The 22,336-nt window shown below is 38.5% G+C and overlaps 1 protein-coding gene across 18 annotated transcripts in view; it reads right to left on the bottom strand.

Moving 5' to 3' along the window:
* Positions 1 to 22,336, bottom strand: part of Cask (calcium/calmodulin dependent serine protein kinase) — a 343,504-nt gene that overhangs the window by 34,259 nt on the left and 286,909 nt on the right. For all 18 annotated transcript variants that reach the window (XM_063279864.1, XM_039099558.2, XM_039099563.2 and 15 more), the window contains 4 exon segments: positions 14,094 to 14,282; positions 5,973 to 6,051; positions 4,116 to 4,201; positions 1,908 to 1,976 (listed from right to left, as the gene is read on the bottom strand). In XM_063279864.1, the coding sequence (XP_063135934.1) occupies positions 1,908 to 1,976; positions 4,116 to 4,201; positions 5,973 to 6,051; positions 14,094 to 14,282 (423 nt within the window).

Genomic DNA, 22,336 nt, shown 5'->3' with positions numbered 1-22,336 from the left:
CAGGGCTCTATTTCTGGCCAAACTTCCCAGAAGCCCACACTCTTCGCTGTTCAACCCACTCCGAAGCCTTTCCAGGTTCTGCTCCTTATTGTCCAAGTCACTCTCAGAAAGAAGAAAACAAGAACTCTCAGAAGAAGAAAATGAGTCCATTAAGACATTTCATTTGTAGAGTTCTGTATCGACTTCTGTTCAAAAGATATGTTTCTCTCTAGGACACTGAAAGAATACTTCTGGAATTGGTTAGCCTGAAATAGAATGAGATCCTTTAGAGGAACATCCTCAAACATTATGCAGCGAATTGATCTCATTTGTCACCTTTAGGGATTCAAATCAGTAAAGATAGGGTCTGGGGGAAGTGGACAAGAGAAGCCATTTGAGAAGCCTCACCCTAGTTAAGAAGAGCCTAAACTCATGTGGGTTAAAAAAAACAGTGGTGTTTCTATGTTGGGGGTGAACAGAGTAAGAGGAGGGGATCATTTGTTTCAAATATTTAAAGGTATAGAATTTATATGTATAATATTGGTGTCTCCCTCGAACTAGTTCAGCAACTTGTAAAAAAGGGAGAAACTTGTATTAATAACTGTCTTCTGGTTAGCACCACCCTCAATCCAATCTATTTATTCAATGTCTTCAACTCATGAGAAATGCTGTGAGGCATATCTATGGTTTTAGAATATTTAGAATTATTTATGTAAAAATATGTACATGCATGCCATTCTCTCTTTCCCTGGAAAGTTTATACTCTAACAAAATTTAATGCTCTGAATCTTGAAGCTAGAGCAGTGCTGCATATTTTTGAAGTATATTATTAATTGACATTCCATAGGGAGTCACCAAGAGGAGCTTAAGACCCAATAAAATACGATACTTTAATTGATAATTTTCTACTTGTTGTCTTGTGAAGTTTGTAGCACCATTATAGACTTAAAAAGTGTACTCTTTCTTTCAAATTTTCTTAAGTACAGATCCAGTAAGTTAGCTACCAGCCTTTAAAAAATAGCCTTAGAAAATGTACACTTCATGTCTATTTATTTGCAGTGATAAACATTGAACCCAGGGCCTCACACATGCTAGGCAATTATTCATAACTCTGCTATATCCCCAGCTCTTGTCCTTCATATTAACATACTTGGAAGGGCCACAGGGACATTTTAAAAATAAGGTTCAATAAATACAACTTGAGCTGAATGTGCTATAACCAAAGAATGATTCTATGATAATTTATGTCTCGTAATTATACAAAGAATAGATTTCTGACTATTGAGTAAAATAAAACTGAAAAAAAAACCCTCCATAAGTTGAAAGAGTTCTAATTGCCAGAGGATCATGTGTTTCAGAAATGTAGATGGGAGGGGATATTTTACAAAAGGTACTTGTTTATGAGACATTTCCTGTTTCAGATATGCAGACTTTTAGAAAGGTTGCAGGAGCCTGTACCCTTGCAGTGAAGTCAGTTACCAATTCATCAGGGTGTCATTGTGAGACCTGTCAGTCATTTGAACACTCAACAGAATCTGATCATTTCTTGGACTCTTGGAAAGAGGAACTACTGTGGGATTTCTTAACAGGTGAAGTGAATGGACTTCCTGGAAACACTGCTGGATTTTTTGCCTCAGGGATTTCTTTCTTTCATTTTCTTATCAAGCTTTATGTTACTGTAACTTTTCTATATTTGGCTTTGATTTTGCTGCAAAAAGGCTGAAGACATGTGCATGGAAGTAGGGCTGAGGAGGTGGGTGGGACCTCCTCTGTTCCGTTATCTTTGTTGTAAAATTGGTGTGCAGTGATCTAACAGCACAGGCAGAAACAATTTCCCAGAAAGCAAAAACATTCAGCCATCAGCAGACAGTTAGTTAAGAACTCGGAGGAGACAGGGGTTGAGGGGAATGCTTGTTAGACTTTATTACCTCACAGGACGAAGACTGAGTGCGGTAGCTTGGCACAATCTTGAAGGTAATACTCCCTCGCATTTCCCTCTGGGGGAAGAAAAGAGGATAGTTCTCATGCAAACACATGTTGCACACAAAAACACAGAAGAAACCACTCAAAACATGTGGGTGCAATCGGTACACATCACCTGACAGCACACAGCCCTAAAAACACACCCCTAATTATAAAGCAGGAACCACTCAGGTTATTGGTCGAGGTTTCTGGGAAAGGTCCCTTGAATTCAAGGCTGACGATCTTGGATCTAGCAATGAATGGTCTCCGAGATCTCTGAGGATCATCTTTTTGTACACATGAATACAAAAGTGTTGAAATGACATGCCTTACAAAAATGACTGTACACTGAACTGAAGAAAAGACTTAAGTACTTACATAAAAATCCTATTTAATATGCGACTCTTGGATGCTATCGCCATGAAGTTGCTTTTATACTTTATTAATTCTGGCATTCTTTTTTACTGCGGTAAGCTTGGGATGCTTACTCCATGCCTAATAGGTATTTGTTCCATGAGAAGCTGCCGCACTGCAGCAGGAAGGACTCAAGGCACAAAACAAATGTTTCCCTCTGTTTACTACAACCCAGCATAGATGGGGGGTCTGCCAATGCTTTTTATTGACAGCCTAACTTCAGTATAGATTTTTTTTTGTTGAGTGGAGTCAATAATGGCCTGGCCTACAATTACCTTCCTCCTCTTTGTGCCATAGGGAGATACACTATAGCTGGCTGTGACTCAGCTAAACAGGAAAGAGGTTTCTGATAGTATTTATGTCAGGAGCCCTTTGAGGTCAGTGAGACACTAGTTCACATGAGTGTGTACTGGGAAGGTTTGTCTGTAAATATCTGGTTGGTAAGAAACCAAGGAAGGGTAACAGTGTGCAAACTCACACTGCTAAAGGCAGGCAAAATGGTTCCAAACTCCACTGCAGTTACCACATTTTCCTAGTTTTTTTAGTTTTTAATAAATAGTACACAAGTTCAGCTTCGCATAAATGATGGTACAAGAAGTATTCTGATTATGACTGAAGAACCATTACGTGTGTTTTCTTTACACCTATTTATTTAGTGTGTGTGTGTTAGGTATGAGTGGGAACACCTCAGTTGCTGTATGTATGTTCAGTGTATGAACATGTGTGTATACAGGTATCAGGACCTGTGTGTATGTGCTTGTGGAGGTGAGAAGAGCATGTTGGGTATTCTGCCCCATTATTCTCCATCTTATTTCTTTGATACAGGGTCTCTCACTGAACCTTGAGCTAGGCTGGTGGCTAGCAAGCTCCAGCTATCCTTACGTCTCTACCAGACATAATGCTGGGATTACAGGCAGGTGAGACCATGCTCTGTTTTTTATATGGGTGTGGCATCCAGACTCGAATACTCTCACAAGTGCTTTTACTCACTGAGCCATCTTTCCATTGCCAATATTATGTGTGTTTTTATGAAATAAGTGAATAGAGCTGTCAAGAAGGTTTAGCAACAGGACCTATACAATGAGAAGACCAGCAGACATGCTATTGTGGAAGGGGGAAATCTCATGGGGCCCTATTCCTAGATGAAGAACTACAGGCAACTAAGGAAAGTTGAGAGGGAGAAGTAGCTGTTCCCAGGGATGTTCCCTTGGTCATCCAATTCTAAGTGGTTAGCTCTAAAAGCATTTACATTCAAGTGACACTTAATGGACTGAGCATGCTATATTTATATGTGCAAGCAACTATATATGCACGCAACACTGCAAAGGAAAAGAGTCCATGAATGAGAGGGATTGAGGGAGTGGGAGATATACATATACATATATACACATATATGTATATATATATACACACACATATATATGTATATATATATGTATATATGGCTTAGAGGGAGAAAGGGGGAGGAGGGAAGTGTTGTAATTATATTTTAATTAAAATATAATAGTAAAAATAGATGGCTCAGTATGTAAAGGCATTTGTCACCAAGCTTGATGACCTGAGTTCAATTCCTGGGACCCACATGGTTGAAGCTGAGACCCAACTCTCAAATTGTCCTCTGAACCCCACATATGTTGGGGCATGGGTGCATCCACAGTGCACACCAAAACACAAAATAAATAAGATGTAATAAAAAAATCAAAATCTAAGCTAATGGATGAAAAGTAATCTTAGAGAAGGGCAAACTTCCATTGGCTTACAAGCATTTTTTGTAGCTGTTCCACTGTTTGGTTAGCGACACTGATGCCATTGATTTCTCGGATTTCATCACCAACATGAAGTGTACCTAAGGAAATCATATGCAGTTATAAACATGAACGGAGAAAACACTTTTACAATAATGAAAAGTGAAAGGTAACAATATAACACAAAAATAAATTACAGATCTAAAAGTCAGTGATTCAGAGACCACATCAATTGCAGAATTATTTCACCTTTGTGTAGTAAAACCATCCAAATAGATATATCTACTTGCAGAGAGCAAGTTTGATGGATGGCCATAGAAATCTGGTGACTACCCAAAAAGAAACTATCAGATATGAGCAGACAGAACTGAAAATAAAGTAAATGACTACCACTACATAAAAACATAAATGATGATATAGGCTAATAAATGGATACATTGAGTAAGTGTTCAGACATGGCTGAGGAGGGTCTCCGTGAAATTGAAGATGTAACAGAAGATTACTTAAGGGCACAGAAATAAAGGCATAAGGAAACCAGGAAACAAGAAAAGGAATATATAAAAAGCTATGGGATACAGGAATGTTTAATATGCATCTAACTGAAATTCAGAAAGAACAAAGAGAATGAAGAAGAGGCAATGTTTGAGTGGATAAACATTTTCTTGAACTGATGAAAGCATTACTGTGCAGATCCAGGAAGAATAAGATAAATAAAAAGAAATCTGGGCCAGAAGTAAAAGGTTTTTGCCACCAAGTCTGATAATCAATGTTCAATCCCTGGAACCCACGTGGTAGAAAGAGAATTGATTCCCACAGATTGCTCCCTGACCTCTACATACACACTGTGGCATGTGTATGTGTGAACATATGTGTGTGTGTGTGTGTGTGTGTGTGTGTATGTAGACACACAGAGAAATAAGTAAACATAAAGATATTGTTTAACTTTAATATGTGGAAACTCTAAAGTTTCTAGGTAACCACTAATATCAGATAAATAGGATGCCAAGATTAAAAGCTAGGGGATAACAAAACAAAAATGTCTAAAAATAGTAGAATCATCACATTGAATATTAATGAACTACTTTATCAAAATACAGTGATCAAAACTGGACACAGTAGGGCATGATCTTAATCCCAGCATTCAGGAGGTGGAAGCAGGAGGATTACAAGTTTAAGGTTACCCTAGGCTGCATAGTGAGTTTGAGGCCCATGTACCTGACTCATATAAATATTTAAGTCTAAAGAGAGATTTATAAATAGATACCGAAATACTCTACTATGATAAATGGATATTTTATGAAGTATTTGTGGGTCAAGCATACCCAAAAATTAATCAACACATGAAAGATTTGAACAAAAAGTTTAATGACACCAAGCCAGTTAGGAACTCTATAGCAGCAATTAAAAAATAAAGGTTCTTCATAAATATACACCCATAAAAATGATTAAAGTGCTTTGCCAGGAGGGAAGGTCTTAACAAACTATGGTGTCATACAGATCACACTCTCTGACCACAATGCGATTAAGTTAGAAGTAAATTACAGAAAGATGTCTCAAAAAATTCTTTAAAAATGGTAAATAAAAATACTTCTAAATAACTTATGGGCCAATAAAAGTATAATAGAGATGTAAGAACAAGGACAAATGAATCAGAACAAATTGTTGCGTATCAAACTTGTGGGATCCAGATAAGAGAGTACTTGGAAGTTTTACTTCCTTCCTGGTGGTGGGGATGGAATTTAGGAACGAGGTCTACAATAACTGAAACTCAAAGACAAACGGCTCTTTTGTGTGAATCATAAAAAGCCCTACTCCATCGGAGGTCTAGGAAGAATCGAGGAAGGTGAAGGAAGGATCCCAGGCGGAACTTACCTTGCCTGTGAATCATCCCGCCATGCATGATTCTCGCAACAATACAATGATTGAGCTCATTCATTTTTAAAGTGATTCCCTGTTAAGGAAAACCAAGTCGGTAAGGATGCAATTGAATGAAAGCATTATTTTATATTTGTGGTTTTACTGCAGGTAATTTTAATTAGAAGAGATAAAATCATTAGAGAACATATAGGAAACGAAGACTATTACTTTACACACAAAAGTGTTCCATGACAGAAATGCTACTTGTTGGTATTTTGATTGCTAAATAGTAAGAATACATTTTACGTGAGTAGCTTTTAATATTTTAATTATAATTATTTTTTCACATTACTTTTGTTTTTTTATACTGCCAATTATTTTTAAAAAGGTTTTTACTACTAAGGGTATATACATTAGTGTACCCCTTATATTTCTTCCACAAAATAACAGCTTTATTTTATAACCCACATAAAATATCTCAAACTGTAAATTTGCCAAGTTTAACATAAGCACGCATATGTGAATTTGTCACTACAATCAGATGGTAACTATGTCTCTTATCCCCCAAAATTCCCTCTTGTTTGTTGGCAATCTCTTCCAATTGCTTTGCATTCTCCACTCATGCCCAGACAACCACGGATGGGCCCCTTCTGAATATGGAGAAGTTTGTATTATCGGTAAATGAAACTGTATTCATTTGGGTTGCTTTCTTACACTTTTCATAATTATTTTGGGATTCTACCATGTTGTTATATTATCTATAGCTTATTCTTTGCTGTTAGTATTACAATGTTTAGACACACCAAGTTGCTCATGCACCCTTCCGCTTCCCTGCTTACAGTTTTGGTATCTATAAACAAAGCAACATTCCTGTCTTAATCCCTGCTCTCCTGTAACATTGTTTTTATTTAAAGTATCTGGGACATGTCATGTATTTGTGCATCATCTTCCAACAGATGCTAGAACAATTTTTCTGTGTTAATATTTTAGTATATACATTGTTGAAATGAACATCTATTAGTATTTTCATATTTTATTTGCTTTCCTAAAATTATGTTTAGAAGTTTTGCATCTATATTCACGAGGAACTCCATTCTGTGCTCTTCTTGTAATATTATTGCCTGGTTTTCTAGGACAGCACCGGGCTCATAGAACGAGTTGGGAAAAACTCATTTCTTTTCATTGTTTTGGGAGAAGTCTATGGAGAATTATCTGTGGCCTGTCTGGGATGAACAGACATTTGTTGACATCTCTTCAGCAAACATTAATGCAATGGTCATATAGTCATTATTCACGATCGGTCTGATCTTCTGTTTGATTTGTGCTGTTCCATTTGTTTTCTAGCCCACTGAGTTCTAATTTTTTCCTAGTTCTGAGAACTGAATTCAGGGCCTCACAGATGCTAAACAAACACTTTACCATTTATATATATTAGCATTCTCATTTCTATTGATTCTCATTATGTCTTTTACTTATTTTGGCTTTAATATGTTCTCTTTTGTCTTGAGTTATTTTACATGGGGATTTGAGATAAGGTCACTAATTTGAGATCTTCCTTTCTGTTTTTTTGAAAATATATATTTAAATATTAAAATTTATTGTTATATATTTCTTCTTCTTAAGTATTATTCCAGTGGCATCACACAAAATTTGATACAGTGTGTTTAATTATCATTAATTGGAAAACACTATTTACCTCTGACTTCTTTTCTCTATGGGTTACTTCAAATTGTGAGGTTTTTTGCGATTTTCTTTTCACTTTTTATTTTTGAGGCAATCTTGCTGTATAGCTCAGGACAGCCCTAAATTCACAATCCTCCTGCCTCTGTCTCTGAGCATTGGGAATGCAGGTGTGCGCCACTGTGCCTGACTTCCATTTGTTATTACTTCCCAACTTACCTTCATTTTTGTCTAAGAATAAACTCTGATATCAATATAGTCACTTCAGCCTTCATCTCAATAATAATGTTATAGTGATATAGCTTTTCTACCCATATTTAGAAATTATTTTTCTTTTTGTATAAAGTACAATTCTTGCATGTGAGATGTAATTGAATACTTAACCTCTGCTTTGTGTGTGTGTATGTGTGTGTGTGTGTGACCAGGTAAGGTTTCTCTGTGTAGCCCTGGTTATCCTGAAACTCGTTTTGTTGACCAGGTTAGCCTCAAGCTCTGAGATCCATCTGTCTTCTTTTCCTGAGTACTGGGATTAAAGGTGTGTCAACCTCTGCTTTTTTTCTTGCATATTTTATGTATTTATATTTCAAATGTTATCCACTTTCCCCCTTCTCCCATACCCCTCCCCCGCCCCACCTCAATACCTAGCATTCCCTACACTGGAGAAATGAGCCTTCACAGGACCAAGGGCTTCTCCTCCTATTGATGCCAGACAGTGCCATCCTCTGCTACATATGCAGCTGGAGCCATAGGTCCCTCAATGTGTACTCTTTGTTTGGTGGTTTAGTCCCTGGGATATCTGGGGGGTTGGTTGGTTGATACTGTTGTTCTTCCTATGGGGTTGCAAACCCCATAAGCTCCTTCAGTCTTTGCTCTAATTTTTCCATTGGGGTCCCTGTGCTCAGTCTGATGGTTGGCTGCAAGCATCCTCATCTGTATCAGTAGAGCTCTGGCAGAGCCTCTCAGGAGACACCCATATCAGGTTCCTGTCAGCAAGCATCTCCTGGCATCTGCAATAGTGACTGGGTTTGGTGGCTGCATATGGGATGGATCCCCAGGTGGGGCAGTCTCTGGATGGCCTTTCCTTCAGTCCCTGCTCCACTCTTTGCCCCTGTATTTCTTCCAGTGAGTTTTTTGTTCCCCCTTCAAAGAAGGACTGAGATTTTAGTATGATTGTTAACATAGTTTGGCATAAATATATCTTCTTGTGTTCCACTTACTTTGTTTTCTTTTAACCTCTTTTTCTGTGCTTTTGGGGATTTATTCCCATTCTGTTGTATCTCTTGTGTTGTCACATTAGCTATAACCTTTTTGGTGTGTATGTGCACATGCACATGCGTGTGTGTGGTATATGCATATATGTGTGGGTATGTTTGTTCATGTGTATGTGTAGGCCAGAGGATGTCATTGCGTATCCTCTTATGCTCTCTACCTTACTATCTTGAAGCAGGCTTTTTTTATTTGTTTTTCCTTTTACAGAACCTAGAGCATATATATATATATGGCTCTGCTGATAGCTGCCAGGTCCTAGTGATGTTCCTTGGTCCTGCGTCTCCATTGCTGCAGTTCCAAGCACATCTGACTTTTTATTTTATTTTATTTTTTTATTTTCCTTTTTTCCTCATTTTTATTAAATTAGGTATTTCTTATTTACATTTCAAATGTTATTCCCTTTTCTGGTTTCCTGTCCATCAGCCCCTAACCCCTGCCCCTCCCCTTTTATATGGGTGTTCCCCTCCCCATGCACCCCCCATTACCCCCCAACAATTCCCTACACTAGGGGTCCAGCCTTGGTAGGACCAAGGGCCTTTTCTCAATTAGTGATCAATGGGGGAGGTCCCAGCCCATGGTGAGTGGTGCCATCCCTAAGCTGGTGGCCCTGGATTCTATAAGAAAGCAGGTTGAGCAAGCCAGGTGAAGCAATCCAGTAAGCAGCACCCTTCCATAGCCTCTAAATATCTCCTGCCTCTAGGATTCTTCCCTACTTGAGTTTCTGTCCTGACTTCCTTCAATGATGAACACATCTGACTTTTTATAAGGGTACCGGGAATCCCAACTCAGCAAGCCCTCTTACCCACTGAGCCACATCTTCAATAGCCCCCAAGTCTCATTAGCTGCGAGTTGTTGCTTTTAGTGACTGTATTGGCTTTATTATAGTATATACATTTAACCTACCAATTTGCCTTTCAGTGATACTATGCTACTTCATTTAAAGAAATTTCGAATAGTACAGAACTATTTCTTTCTACTTGACCTTTATGTTACCTGTGTAATCCATTCTACATATGCTATACGTTCCAATGGGAAGTTTCTTCGAAAGAGATTTACGAGATAAGGGAAAAGTTATAGTCTTTTTAGCTTTGGTGTATCTACAGATGTTTCCTATTTGGCCTATTTTTGAAAGACGATTTCGTTGTCTCTCCAGATTCTTGGCTCTGGTCCCTCAATCCAGGGACTCTGGCTCCTTTGCTTAAGAATCCCCTCTCCATGCACTGGCTTGGAAACTTTCTGAAGGCGGTAAGACGGAACAATGATAAGCGTTACTGTCTTTGCATCATCTCTCTGAGATCTTTGTCCTTTGTTGCTTGATGTCCAACCATTATCACATGTAATTTAATATTTGTTATAATTTCATCTGTTTTAGATTAGAGGGCCAGAAGCCCAAGTTTCATAGTTATATTTAAAGCCATTTTACATTTTATTTCAACTATTCACTATTAAGACAACCTTCCATAAATATATTTTTGCAGTAGATCTGGTTGATCCTAATACTCATACAGGGATCTGTTAAATAATGCTGACTCTTAAGCACACTCTTCAGATTTATATTCACATGGACAGGAATGGAGTCTAAAATTATGTATCTTTTAACGAGGTCACTTCATAGGAAGATGGTCTTGAATTTGAAGAGGTTAGTAGCAGACATTCGATTTCGCCTCTCTGCAGAATAACATTGTCAGAAAGCTTCATGGAATTATCTAAGAATTTACATTCTAGTTTTATTTTTGCACGCTTCTTCCTATCTTGAAGCTCTCTGAAGGCCCAGGAAAGCACTGTGAAAAGTACAGTTTACCAAAATGACTTTGCCTAGCATTCAATTATAATGTTCAAGTTTCATTTTCAACTGTATACTCAATTAGCATGTACGGTTACTTAGAGAAGTATTGTGGGAAAATGCCATAAATGAATGCATACGTCAAACCGAGTTCCATAAGAGAAATGATGTTACAACAGAGTCTGCCCTTGAAGCTAACAGGTTTCTATATTAACACAATTGACATTAATGGGAACCTACAATGTGGTTGATACTGTTTTAAGCACAGTAGTAAAGGAGACAGATAGCATTTTCATTGCCAGGAAAATTTACTTCAAATCAATTATAGTCAACATTTTTTATTGTGTCTCCCCCAAAATTTCTTTGCAGAGAAGTGACTCATGTTCTTTCTCCAGGGAATGCACTGGCTCAACATGGGATGGGTACCCATCAAAGCTTGAGGAATTGGGTGATGGTGGCATATATTCCTGGTCTTTCATTGTTTACACAAGCCTTTCCCCTATTGTGTAAGCTAGTTGAGGTATGGTCTTTGTCACTTCTAACTATTGGAATCACAATCTATAGAGAAATAATTCTGAGTACAGTGTTATAAACTGGGAAAATACAGGGTCTAAAGGGACTGTATCAACCTTAGGGAATTTATGCAGTATAGAGAGTCTCCAGGCAGAAGAGGTCATGTAAATACGACCTGCAGAGTAACACAGAGCTATGCAGAAGACAAGGCAAAGAGCATAGTAACTGTAAGAGTTATAACTATTACTGTTAATATATATTTTACATGAAATCCTGTTTTCATGGCAGCCAGTGAAACCATACGCCATCACCAAGATCACATGATTGAGAACAACCTTTTAAAGGAGACTTTGAGGAGTGATTCAAGGTCATTTTATGCTTTCTGAAAAAGCTAACTCAGAGATAGATATTTATACTTTTCCTCAATCTGTGTAGTCAGCCCTCATCCAAAAGACAAGCAAGTGCTATTAGCTTGCTTCAGATTATATGATCACAAGGTACTGTGAGACCTCCTTGTGGGCCTTTATACCTTTCTGTCTGCTTTGCTTGGTTGAACATCACCCCACTTGCCTTTCCGTAATAGTCTTCTTTTCTTTCTACCTTTGTTGGAACTGGGCTTGTCAAACTGTGCTAAGCTGCAAATTTACCCATTTAATGTGGAGCACACTGTGGAAAGTGAGCTCCAGGAACGGGCCATGACTTATCTGCCCCTGTATCACATGTATGTAATGCAGTGACGTAGCGCATGTACTTTCAACATTTGCTCACTTAAGCAAAGTATAGAATGAAAGAATGAGATTTTTGACTTCTACAGTTTGGAGGGACGTCAGGGTCATTTAGTCAGTGTGCTTCTGGAGATGAATAACCTGAGGTCCATGGATATGAAGGGTGTGCACAAATCCTCCAAAGCTGCTGCCGCCCGTGCTCTTAAGACCAAGGGTTACTAAACCCTGAGAGCACTAGAATGGGTATGTACTTTGCATGCCCCCTGTGTGCTGTGCCGTCAGGTAATGGTAGAACAACTGACTAAGAACACTGAACAGGAATACAAACAGAAGTGTCTAGATCTGAGGGTTCTGTGTGAACTGTAGTCACAGATCTGCTCTTCTGCATTTCTTTCTTATCTGGACGGTAACTGGTCAACTTTTCTTAAGTAGGTATTTTGCTTCTCTTAAGAACTCTGAGGAAAGGCTATAAATGCATATAATGTTTTCCTCCCTAGAAATGTGCTCCCATTTCTCAACTTGAAATCTGCCCAATGTTCCAACTCAATGTCACCATCTCCTTGTGCATTCAATTGTATGAGCTTGAAGTTTGAGGGTCATCCTTGACTCTTGCTTCTCTCATTGCAATCTATTTGCCTTACTGATTTACTTTCATTCATTTGTTCTGAGACAGGATATTAAATTAGCCTAGGTTGGCCTTGCATTTGTTATGTAGTTGAGGATGACCTTGAATTGATTCTCCTGCCTCCCCAGGACTGGGGTTACAGGTGTGGTCACCAAGTCTGGCTCTTCCAATCTTTACCTTGATATACATCCTGCCAGTTCTGAGTACCATGACTTCTTCCTTACACCATGGCAGGGTCTGCTTTCGTATCTAGTATCCCTAAACTCTGTAAGTTCCCAGAGTGCTAGTTCTAAAATGAAAACCCAATCCAGCTCCATGCTTAAAATGATTCAACAGACGGCTCCACCCAGGGATCCATCCTATATACTGTCACCAAACCCAGACAATATTATGGATGCCAAGAAGTGCAAGCTGACAGAAGCCTGATATAGCTGTCTCGTGACAGGCCCTGCCAGAGCATGACAAATAGAGTCAGATACTCTTAACCAACCATTGGACTGAAAACAGGGTCCCCAGTGGAGGAGTTAGAAAAAGGACTGAAGGAGCTGAAGGGGTTTTCAACCCCATAGGAAAAACAACAATATCAACCAACCAGACCCTCCCAGAGCTCCCAGGGACTAAACCACCAACCAAACAGTACACATCCAGAGATCTATGGCTCCACCTGCATATGTAGCAGAGGATGGCCTTTTTGGGCATCAATGGGAGAGAAGGCCTTTGGTCCTGTGAAGGCTTGATACCCAAGTGTAGGGGAAAGCCACGGGGTGAGATTGGAGTAGGTGGGTGAGTGGGGAAGGACCCTCATAGCAGCAGTGTGAGGGGGGATGGGATAGGAGGTTTTTGGAGGGGAAATTGGGAAAGGGGGTAACATTTGAAATGCAAGTAAAGAAAATATCCAATAAAAAATGATTCAACAACTTTGTGCTAGAGGCAGACCAGACCAGACACTGTAACATGTTTTTCAGTTCTCACCACTCGCCATGCTGCCTGTCAGCCTGCTGCAGTGCCTTCTTTTCATTTGGAAACTAAGAAAGAGCTTTTCACTAACTCAGAGCCCTTCCTCGATCACCTCAATCTATGATGCTCCTGAGAATGAGTGCAGACACAGTATCGATTCTCTTTCAACTGTATGCCTCGGCATGGGAAAATGGACAAGCAGGTCAATGTGAATGGAAGGAATCATATTTCAGCAACATTAATCAGGTCTCTGAACATTTCCTGAATTACTTTTCTGTTTTACTTATTTATTTAACAATGCTAATACTTCAAATTCCCTCTCTTTTGCTATATGACAGATATTTTTACATTCTGGAGTAATGTACCTGTTCTTGGAAAGTAGAAAAGTAATTGTTACAGGAGAGGTGTGATGGCCAGAATGTCTAAGACCTGATTTCAGGCAAAATACTTCTTGGTGAAAAGGGTAGGAGAACTGACGACAATCTGGACACTGATTTCTTTAGGACCACCCATGTCCCTCCCTCTCCCCTCCCTCCTTGAGTAGCAGTCTGCACAGGGTAAAGTTCGAAGCTCTTCTTACTTACCATTGGCTCATCTGTGTTCTTTTGAAACTGTACCAGGCGAACTCTGGTCACATTCTCCATGTCCATGTCTCCATTTGCACTTTCTGGAGAATCACCGTTTAAATACGGGGAAGTCGGCGGAGGTGTGACCCTTAATGCTTCATCACTGTAAACTTCATGTGCCACTACGTCGTGAGTCTGAAGTAAGGCCTGGCATTTTTATAAAAGATGGAAAATATTATGGTACCATTCTAGCAGAAATCTGTTACATAAGCACTTGTATAACCACATCTTAAAAGTATTTTTTTTTATCTAAAGAGACTGCAAATGAAGTACACCTCTAAACTATCAGACCTCAATTTCTTTCTGGCAAATTATCATGATAGATGGATTTCTTTTTAAAAATAGAATGAATAAGTGACAGAGCAAATCAATGAATGCATGGGCCTGTCAATCAGTTAGAGGGATCATCTGGTGTTAGGCTACAAAACTGTATTTAATACACATATTCAAATCAAGGCTGATATACTGAAATTTTAAATAATTTAGCAGAAAAGAATCAATTATAAAAAGAGCTAACAAATTTGCACTGGGGCTTTAAACTGATAAAAAATTTAAAAGATATTACAAAATGACTACTGTACTTTATATGAATAAAAAAGATGAAGTATTGCCTACTACTAATAGTAGTAATGGAAATGAGGGAGAAGCATAGATCAAGGAGGATCTATAACCTTCAGGTTCATGCAACTGAATGGACAATTACACAGTGAAATCAATTTTTATATAGCCTAAAGGATGAAGATAATTTATAACATGATTTAGGAAATAAAATGACAACTGTATGAATATACTTAAGACATAAAATTTTAAAAATATCACACATATTATGGAACTCAAATTCGACAATTTCCATTTGTTTACACGTATTTATTTACTGTTTGTGCGAATGTGCACGTGTGTGAATGCACACATTTGTCATGGTGTTCATGTGGAGGTCATGGGACAACCTGTTAGAATAGTTTTCTACTTCTACCTTGTGAGTCCCAGGGATCAAACTCGCTTAGATTTGGTGCAAAGTGCTTTTGCCTGATGAGACATTTTATCTCCAAAAGGAATCATTTGAAATGTTTTGTTCATTTTTGGTTTTTTTGGGGGGGGCTTTTGGATAAATCTGACAATTATGATCATGTTTTAGAGATGGCCTCATGTCTTCCAGATTGGCCTTGAAGTCACCAGGGAAGGATGACTTTACCTGTTTCTACCTCCCAAGTTCCAGAATCATGGGATTATACTACCATATTTGTCTCATGTGGTGTTAGGAAGGAAGGAAGCAATCTACCAACCGAGCTACTACTCCTAACTTGAAAAGGATTCCTTATTTATTTTGCAAAATGCACTAGCAAAGAAAAATGGTTTCTTTATATCGACATCTGTATGTCATCTTGGTGAACTTCAATAGTAAATCTTTTTTTTTCTTTAAAAGAGATACCCTTCTGTTCCCATTACAAACTCTTTGTAATAAACATAAGAAATTTTAGTTCAAAGAGAATTTACAACTGACTATTGGTCTATTTAGAACTTTATAGAGGTGAGTATGTGTATGCTAAGTCTAAATTTAGTCTCATTTTCATCTGTAATATGTGTGGTAATGAGATATGCACATATAATGAAATATAATTAAAAAGTATTTTGGCATCTGAAATAATATCCTAAAAGACTTATCAGAGCTATAACTTAGCTACTTTAAAGTCATACATAAAGGCAAAAATAAGATAATGATGTGTGAAAACCAGAAAGGAAGCAGGGCAGTGGATCTCTCTGAGTTTGAGGCCTGCTTGGTCTATAGAGTGAGTTCCAGGATCTCCAGGGCTACACAGAGAAACCCTGTCTCAAAAAACAAAACCAACCAACCAACCAACCAACCAACCAACCAACCAACACCAGAAGGAAAGAAGATGGTGCTGACCTGTTGTCAGCAGGTACTCAGAGTAATCTATTTACTCTGTTTCTGAGGGAAATGGTCAATATCACCACAATCCCAAGCTACTGTTCTCAACTGCAGATTTGGGTGAAGGTGGCTGTAGGGCACCGACAATGTGTCAATGCATAGGTTTAAAGTAGAGCTCTACAAGGGGTCTGGAGACTATAGCTACCAAATGTGGAGGTTGGATCATATGGGCAAGTCCTTTCTGTTTAATTGTAACCACCAAAGAAGCTAAGACTTAGAACAGAGAAGCCAAATCAGGAATGAGTCAACTAGAGAAGTTTATCTGTTAAGATCAGGTCCACCATCTAAGTAGAGAGATGTCTTTTATGACTCATGACGCTTTTTCTGATGGCTAAATACAGGCAAGCTTTTCATGGGAATGAGGTCAGTCCCAATGTCCTATGAATTGGGTAAAATGTTTATGTTGTTTTTTTTTTTGTAGATGATTTCTATAAATCCTTTAAAGTTATATAAACAGGTGCTTGCATTTAATGTATTATTTATAAGGAGAATTAAGCCTTCAATCATAAAATAGTATGAGACTGAATTTCAAAAAGTTTAAATTACGTTGCCAAATAAGGTCACACTTGATATTAACCAGAATTTCCTGCTGTCAATGATTGCTGCCACAAAGTAAAATTAATTCTCCAGCTCTAATTTACATATAAAGAGAAAGGGGGAACATGTGCAGAATGGTTCAAAAAGAATACATAAGGTATACATAAGAAAATTGAAGTTTGGACATTTTCCTTTAAATGGCCTCTAGGGTATGATTGATCAATTGGTACTAGGCTGAAATACCTGGTAGTTTGTTTCCAGACACAGTGCTGCTATGTACCCAGGTTGGCCTAGAGTTTGCAACCTTCCTGTCTTAGCATTCTGAGCAGCAGGCTTGAGCTTCAATACAGAGCTTCAATTTATCCTTATTTTTCACTCCCATGATTTTTTAATATTTGTTTACTTTCTGTGTGTGCATGTGTGTTTGAACCCATGAATATGCTTGCCGTGGCACATGTGTGGAGATCAGAGGACAGGCTTGGGAGAGCTGATTCTCTCCTTCCACCACGTAGGTTCCAGGGATTGAACTCAGGTCATCAAGTTTACCTGCTGGGCTACCTCATTGGCCCCCTTCATTTTCTCTCCTTTAAGTTATTGCAAATATTTTTAAAAGTATCTGTTAGTAACTGAAAGTTAATCCTCTGGATATAATGATTAGAAATCAAAGAAAGGTCCAGATAATTGAGAAAATTAAATATTTAATCACAAATATGTTAAAAACAACTAGAATTTCATTAGAACAAGTACCAGATTTTTTCAAATATCACTATATAGCTATTGATATTTTTAAAAGCCTGGGGTTTTAAAGTCATTATTAAAATATGTGTAAGAAAAACAAACAACAAACAAATGTGTAAGACAGAAAACTGTAGTACTTAAAAACATATTTATATATATTTTAGAATTTTATTTCTTTCAGGAGACATTATCCGCATGTATGTTTGATGGCGTACTCCTTCTGCCTCAGAACATTACTGCACTCAGAACCTCTGCCCATCTGTGTTCCCAATAAAGAAAGACCTCCCTCTTCGAGACTGCTTCCCCAAATTCCCCTGCATCTTCCCCTCTTTATCTAGCCAACCTTTCGTCTGAACAACATCCCATTTCCTATACCTGCTACTGTTTTTACTCTTGTTCAGCTTGCAACAGAAGGGTTATCTGGGTCTCCAGTACGCAGGTGCTGGCAATCCTTGGCTTAGCTCTTTCTCCCATTCCATCCAGCAGTTCTCTACCCACTTGTGCATGCATGTGATTTCTGCCTGGGTCAATGTGTGTGTGGGTATGTGTGCATGATATGTCACAAAGAGGGGACCTGAGCTGGAATCCCAGAGCATTGAGGCCCTGAGATCTAATGTTCTTGGCTTCCTTGGTACATGTTACAGAATAGTAAATGGGATGAGTGTTAAAAGAAGAATTATCAATAAGTTTAATATAAGCTTACATGGAAATTCATTTGCATTACAAATAGTCTATTTTAAGAGCCAGCCAGATCTGGCTTGAATCTTAGGGAAGCCATATTTATACTAGGTGGATGACTTTAAACAAGTATCTACCTCGCAGGGCAATTTCCTTCTAAGGCTAGTCACAACTTTGCATCCCACCAGAAGTCCCGTTGCTCCCTACCATCTCTAACATGAAATCCCAACCTGTCCATCTGCCACCATCCCAGTTTTCCTCCAAGCCCCCATCATTTTTCTCAGTGTCTTCTAATTGGTCTTTCTTCTACAGTCCATTCAGAGCATGTGAGTTCCAGCATCTTCCCCCCCTCTCACTTTTGAGAGAGTGCTTTTCTCTGAAGTACTGGCTGGCTTGATACTTACTATATACCTCAGGGTGGACTTAGGCTTAGTGGAATTCTTTCTCAGTCTATTAAGTGCTGTGATTACAGGAATGTGTAACTATGTCCGGGAGCAACCTTGAAAGCATGAATCTGGTTATATTTTCTTGTTCACAATCAATCACTGAGTAGAACTACTACTTCAAACAGGAGAAAACCCTAGACTCTTTACCATGATCTGGGAGAGCCTCCTTAGTCTGGCCTCTGCCAAGCTCTGTAAGCATTTCTGTAGCTCTTTCTTCCCCTTTCCTTAATCCCATCTTTAACAGACTTAGTTCTGTTCCCCGAACCTACACTACTTCCTTCTGCCCCTTCCTCTCACTTGGATGTTTAGGGGCTCAGCTCTTCTGATAACAAGTCGTAATTAACTCGTCAGAGGGCTTTCCCTGAGGATAAAAAATAGCTTAAACTTGTACTACTGCCTCTAGACCACAATCTCTTATTCACAGTTACTGTCACTATATAAAATTATCATGTTATCAGATGTGTTCAGTCTGTTTCTTTTTTTTTTTTTCTTTTTTCTTTTTTTCGGAGCTGGGGACCGAACCCAGGGCCTTGCACTTGCTAGTCAAGCGCTCTACCACTGAGCTAAATCCCCAACCCCTTCAGTCAGTTTCTAATTAGAAACTCCTATCCTGCACCCTCACTGAAGTGGGAAATTCCATGAGGGCTAAGACTGTGCTTTTCCTATTCATGACTAGATCCTCAGTGGCCAGCAGTGTACCTGGAACATAGTAGGCATTTAGATTTTGAGATAAGAATAAAGATGTCTTTTAAGTAATGAGCTCTGTTTTCAAGGAATTTGAGGAATTATTTCTGAAAATGTTTACTGATAGGGACACACACACACACACACACACACACACTATTCTCTCTAAGTTTAGAAATGCAAAATAAAACAAGGCTTAGAAGGTAGGTAAGCTGTGAGACACTGGTGTGTCTGAGCTTTAATGATTTTTTTTCCTGGAAAAAAACTTTACCCTGTAAAAAGGTCTTATTTGGATATAGGCTAACTTATTTATGTAGTCTTCATCAAGTCTAAAAGATTTTTTTTTTGGTTCTTTTTTTTGGAGCTGGGGACTGAACCCAGGGCCTAACGCTTCCTAGGCAAGCGCTCTACCACTGAGCTAAATCCCCAACCCCCTAAAAGATTTAATAATCTGAAATATTCCTATATAATTTCTTGGAAGTAGCCCAGGTTATACAGCAGTTCATAGTCTGTTCTAAAATATGGAGAACACACTGCACAGAGCAGTGGGTGCCGAGGAGAACCTACTTGCAAATGGGCCAAATATGCTCAGCGTTTTACTAGAGCTTACAATATAAGCTCTGTGCACAGGCAGAGGACACACTGTGGGGTAAGTAATAATCCTCATTAGTTAACACTAAGCACTAAGCATATATCAGGCAGAACCAGGCTAAGTACAGTAGACAAATCTATTTAGTTCTTATTTCAACTAAAAGAGTTTGGGTTTGAAGTTCACAGAGCTATTTCACAGCAGTGAGGAAGGAGTTTAACCTCAGGCCCATCAGAATTAAGAGTTTAACCACATTTATCCCATAGAAGATGTGATATCTGAAGAGGAATGAATTATAATGTGGAGAAACATGGCCCCCACATATGTAAAATCAGTGAACAAAATAGTACCACGGGTAATTATCTCCTGCGAGTGGATGAACCCACCACTGATAGCAGTTGTGATTGCTCAGATTTGATGATATTGATAGGACATAGTCTTTTTATTTTCCTGCTCTGGTATACAGAGGACAACAATGAGTAAATGAGATCCTAAGCTCACAGAGCTAAGCTGAGACTAGGGCAGACATGGGAGAACTGTGCAGAGCCATCCTCCAGGGAAAGGACCTGTTTCAGCAGGCCAGTGTTATTAGAATGCTACCCACAGGAATAGAAAGTGGAGAATAGAGGCTGGCAGGGTATTACAGTAATTAGGAATGACTTTAACAGCAAAGGTGGGATTCGAACTGAGCTCTGCCTTGACACATTTCATCTGTAAAAGTGTGCTTGCTCAGAAATAGAATGGAGTTAAACACTCCCAGAGATGTGCTTGAGTTTGGCCATTAAAACTTAGAAAAATTTGGGAAGGGAAATAGAAAATTGCAGATAATTACCAAGAAGGACAATGGTAAAGTTTTAGAAGCACTGCACGTACAACAAAATAGTATGACTTAAAACCTCCCAGGCATTGATATGATACATATGTTTCATTGTAGCTATGATTTTAAAACTAACATTTAAAATAAATAGTTGTAATAAGAACAACAAGTTTTTAAGTCACATTTTCACCCAGAGGGAAGTTAGCTGGATATTCAACTCTTTGTATATTCCATATTATATTAGTCAAGGATTTTCACCTATAACTGTGCTTTTTTTTTAAAGAAAAAAATCTGTCCTCTTTTCATTTATGTGTCTGTGTCTGTACATCTGTGTGTATATGGAGGCCAGAAGATGTTGGCTCCCTTGGAGCTAGAGTTAGAAGAGTTATGAGGAACCTGACGTGGGTGTTGAAAAGTGACCCTAGGTCCTTTGGAGGAGCGGCGGGCACTCTCCAACACACAGCCGTCTTGTCAGCCCTGAAATTCTACTTTTGAATTGCAGATAAGTAGATAGCAATTTTTCTACAAAAAAGTTTCTTAGCTATTTCAAGTTTCTAACAATTGGCTAAATTTAAGTGCTATTCCCATTTTTATAGAAATCAATAACAAAAAAGTATAGGACTTCTGCATTGTCTAAAACACAGACACCTTGAGTTTAAGTCCTGAAGCCACATGGTGGAAGGAAGACTCCTTCAACTTGTTCTCTGATCTCCATGTATGCGTTGTGGCACATGTGCCCCCTAAATAAATATAATGCAAAAACCGAAGACAGCTTTTCATGAAAATAAATTGCCTTCAATTTCAGCTCTTTGTCATTTAGGCGGCATAGAGTTCCAGTGAGTGATGTGAGAACATACGGAAGTAGATGATTATGTGAGGTGTACATGGTCCTTGATGAGCCACTTCACATGTGGCATGTTTACAACTGTGATATAAGGTCAAGAAGAATAATGCAATAAAGCTATTTGTTATTACCTGGAGTTCCAATCTTAGTTTGACATTATAGTCATGAAGTACAAAATGACATTTCAGTCAATGAGACATTGTACATAAACAGGATTATATTGAAAGCAAAAAATTCCTGGGGCCTAGTGAGTTTATGGCACTAGTTACATGGTTTTGGTGGTGATGCTGGCACAAAGAAACTACAGCAGTTAGTTCAGATGAAAGCATAACACATACAGTTATCTATGGCCCATTGGACTTGAGAGCTGTGATGTTACTGGTTTAGTATTTAGTACTTTTTAAAATCATTATTTTGCTGTGTGCCCCCACCCCTTTACTTAGGAAAAGTTTATCATGGTGGCACATGCTTATCATCTTAGTAGTTAGGAGTTCAAGGTAGGATCCTGAATGTGAGGCTAGTCTGGGCGACCTAGTGAGATCCTACATAAAAAATAAATCAAATCAAAACCAAAACTAAAAGCAAAATGAAAATAAAGAACAACATTATTTCCTGTAAAAATGTATGTTGTGGTATCCAGGCACCAGCTGTGCAAGCTTGTGTTATGGTGTCTTGATTTTATCACTTCTCTAGTGCTTGTTAAATTTCATATGGCTCTGTGTGTGAATCTAAGCATGTCCCAAGACTATGCCGTACACACTGTGTAGCCTGGTGTACACTAGTATCTTCTATCACCTAGGCTCTTATAAGGACACTCTATGATGGGCGTACAATGACAAACTGCCTAATGACATATTCTTCAAAATGCACACCAGCAGATGACATGACTGTACAAGGATAAACATACATTTGATGACACT

The sequence above is a fragment of the Rattus norvegicus genome, chromosome X (genome assembly GCF_036323735.1).
Source record: "Rattus norvegicus strain BN/NHsdMcwi chromosome X, GRCr8, whole genome shotgun sequence".
In the NCBI taxonomy this organism is placed as follows: domain Eukaryota; kingdom Metazoa; phylum Chordata; class Mammalia; order Rodentia; family Muridae; genus Rattus; species Rattus norvegicus.
The sequence above is the reverse complement of the archived record's forward strand: the minus strand, read 5'-3'. Positions and strand labels throughout refer to the sequence as shown.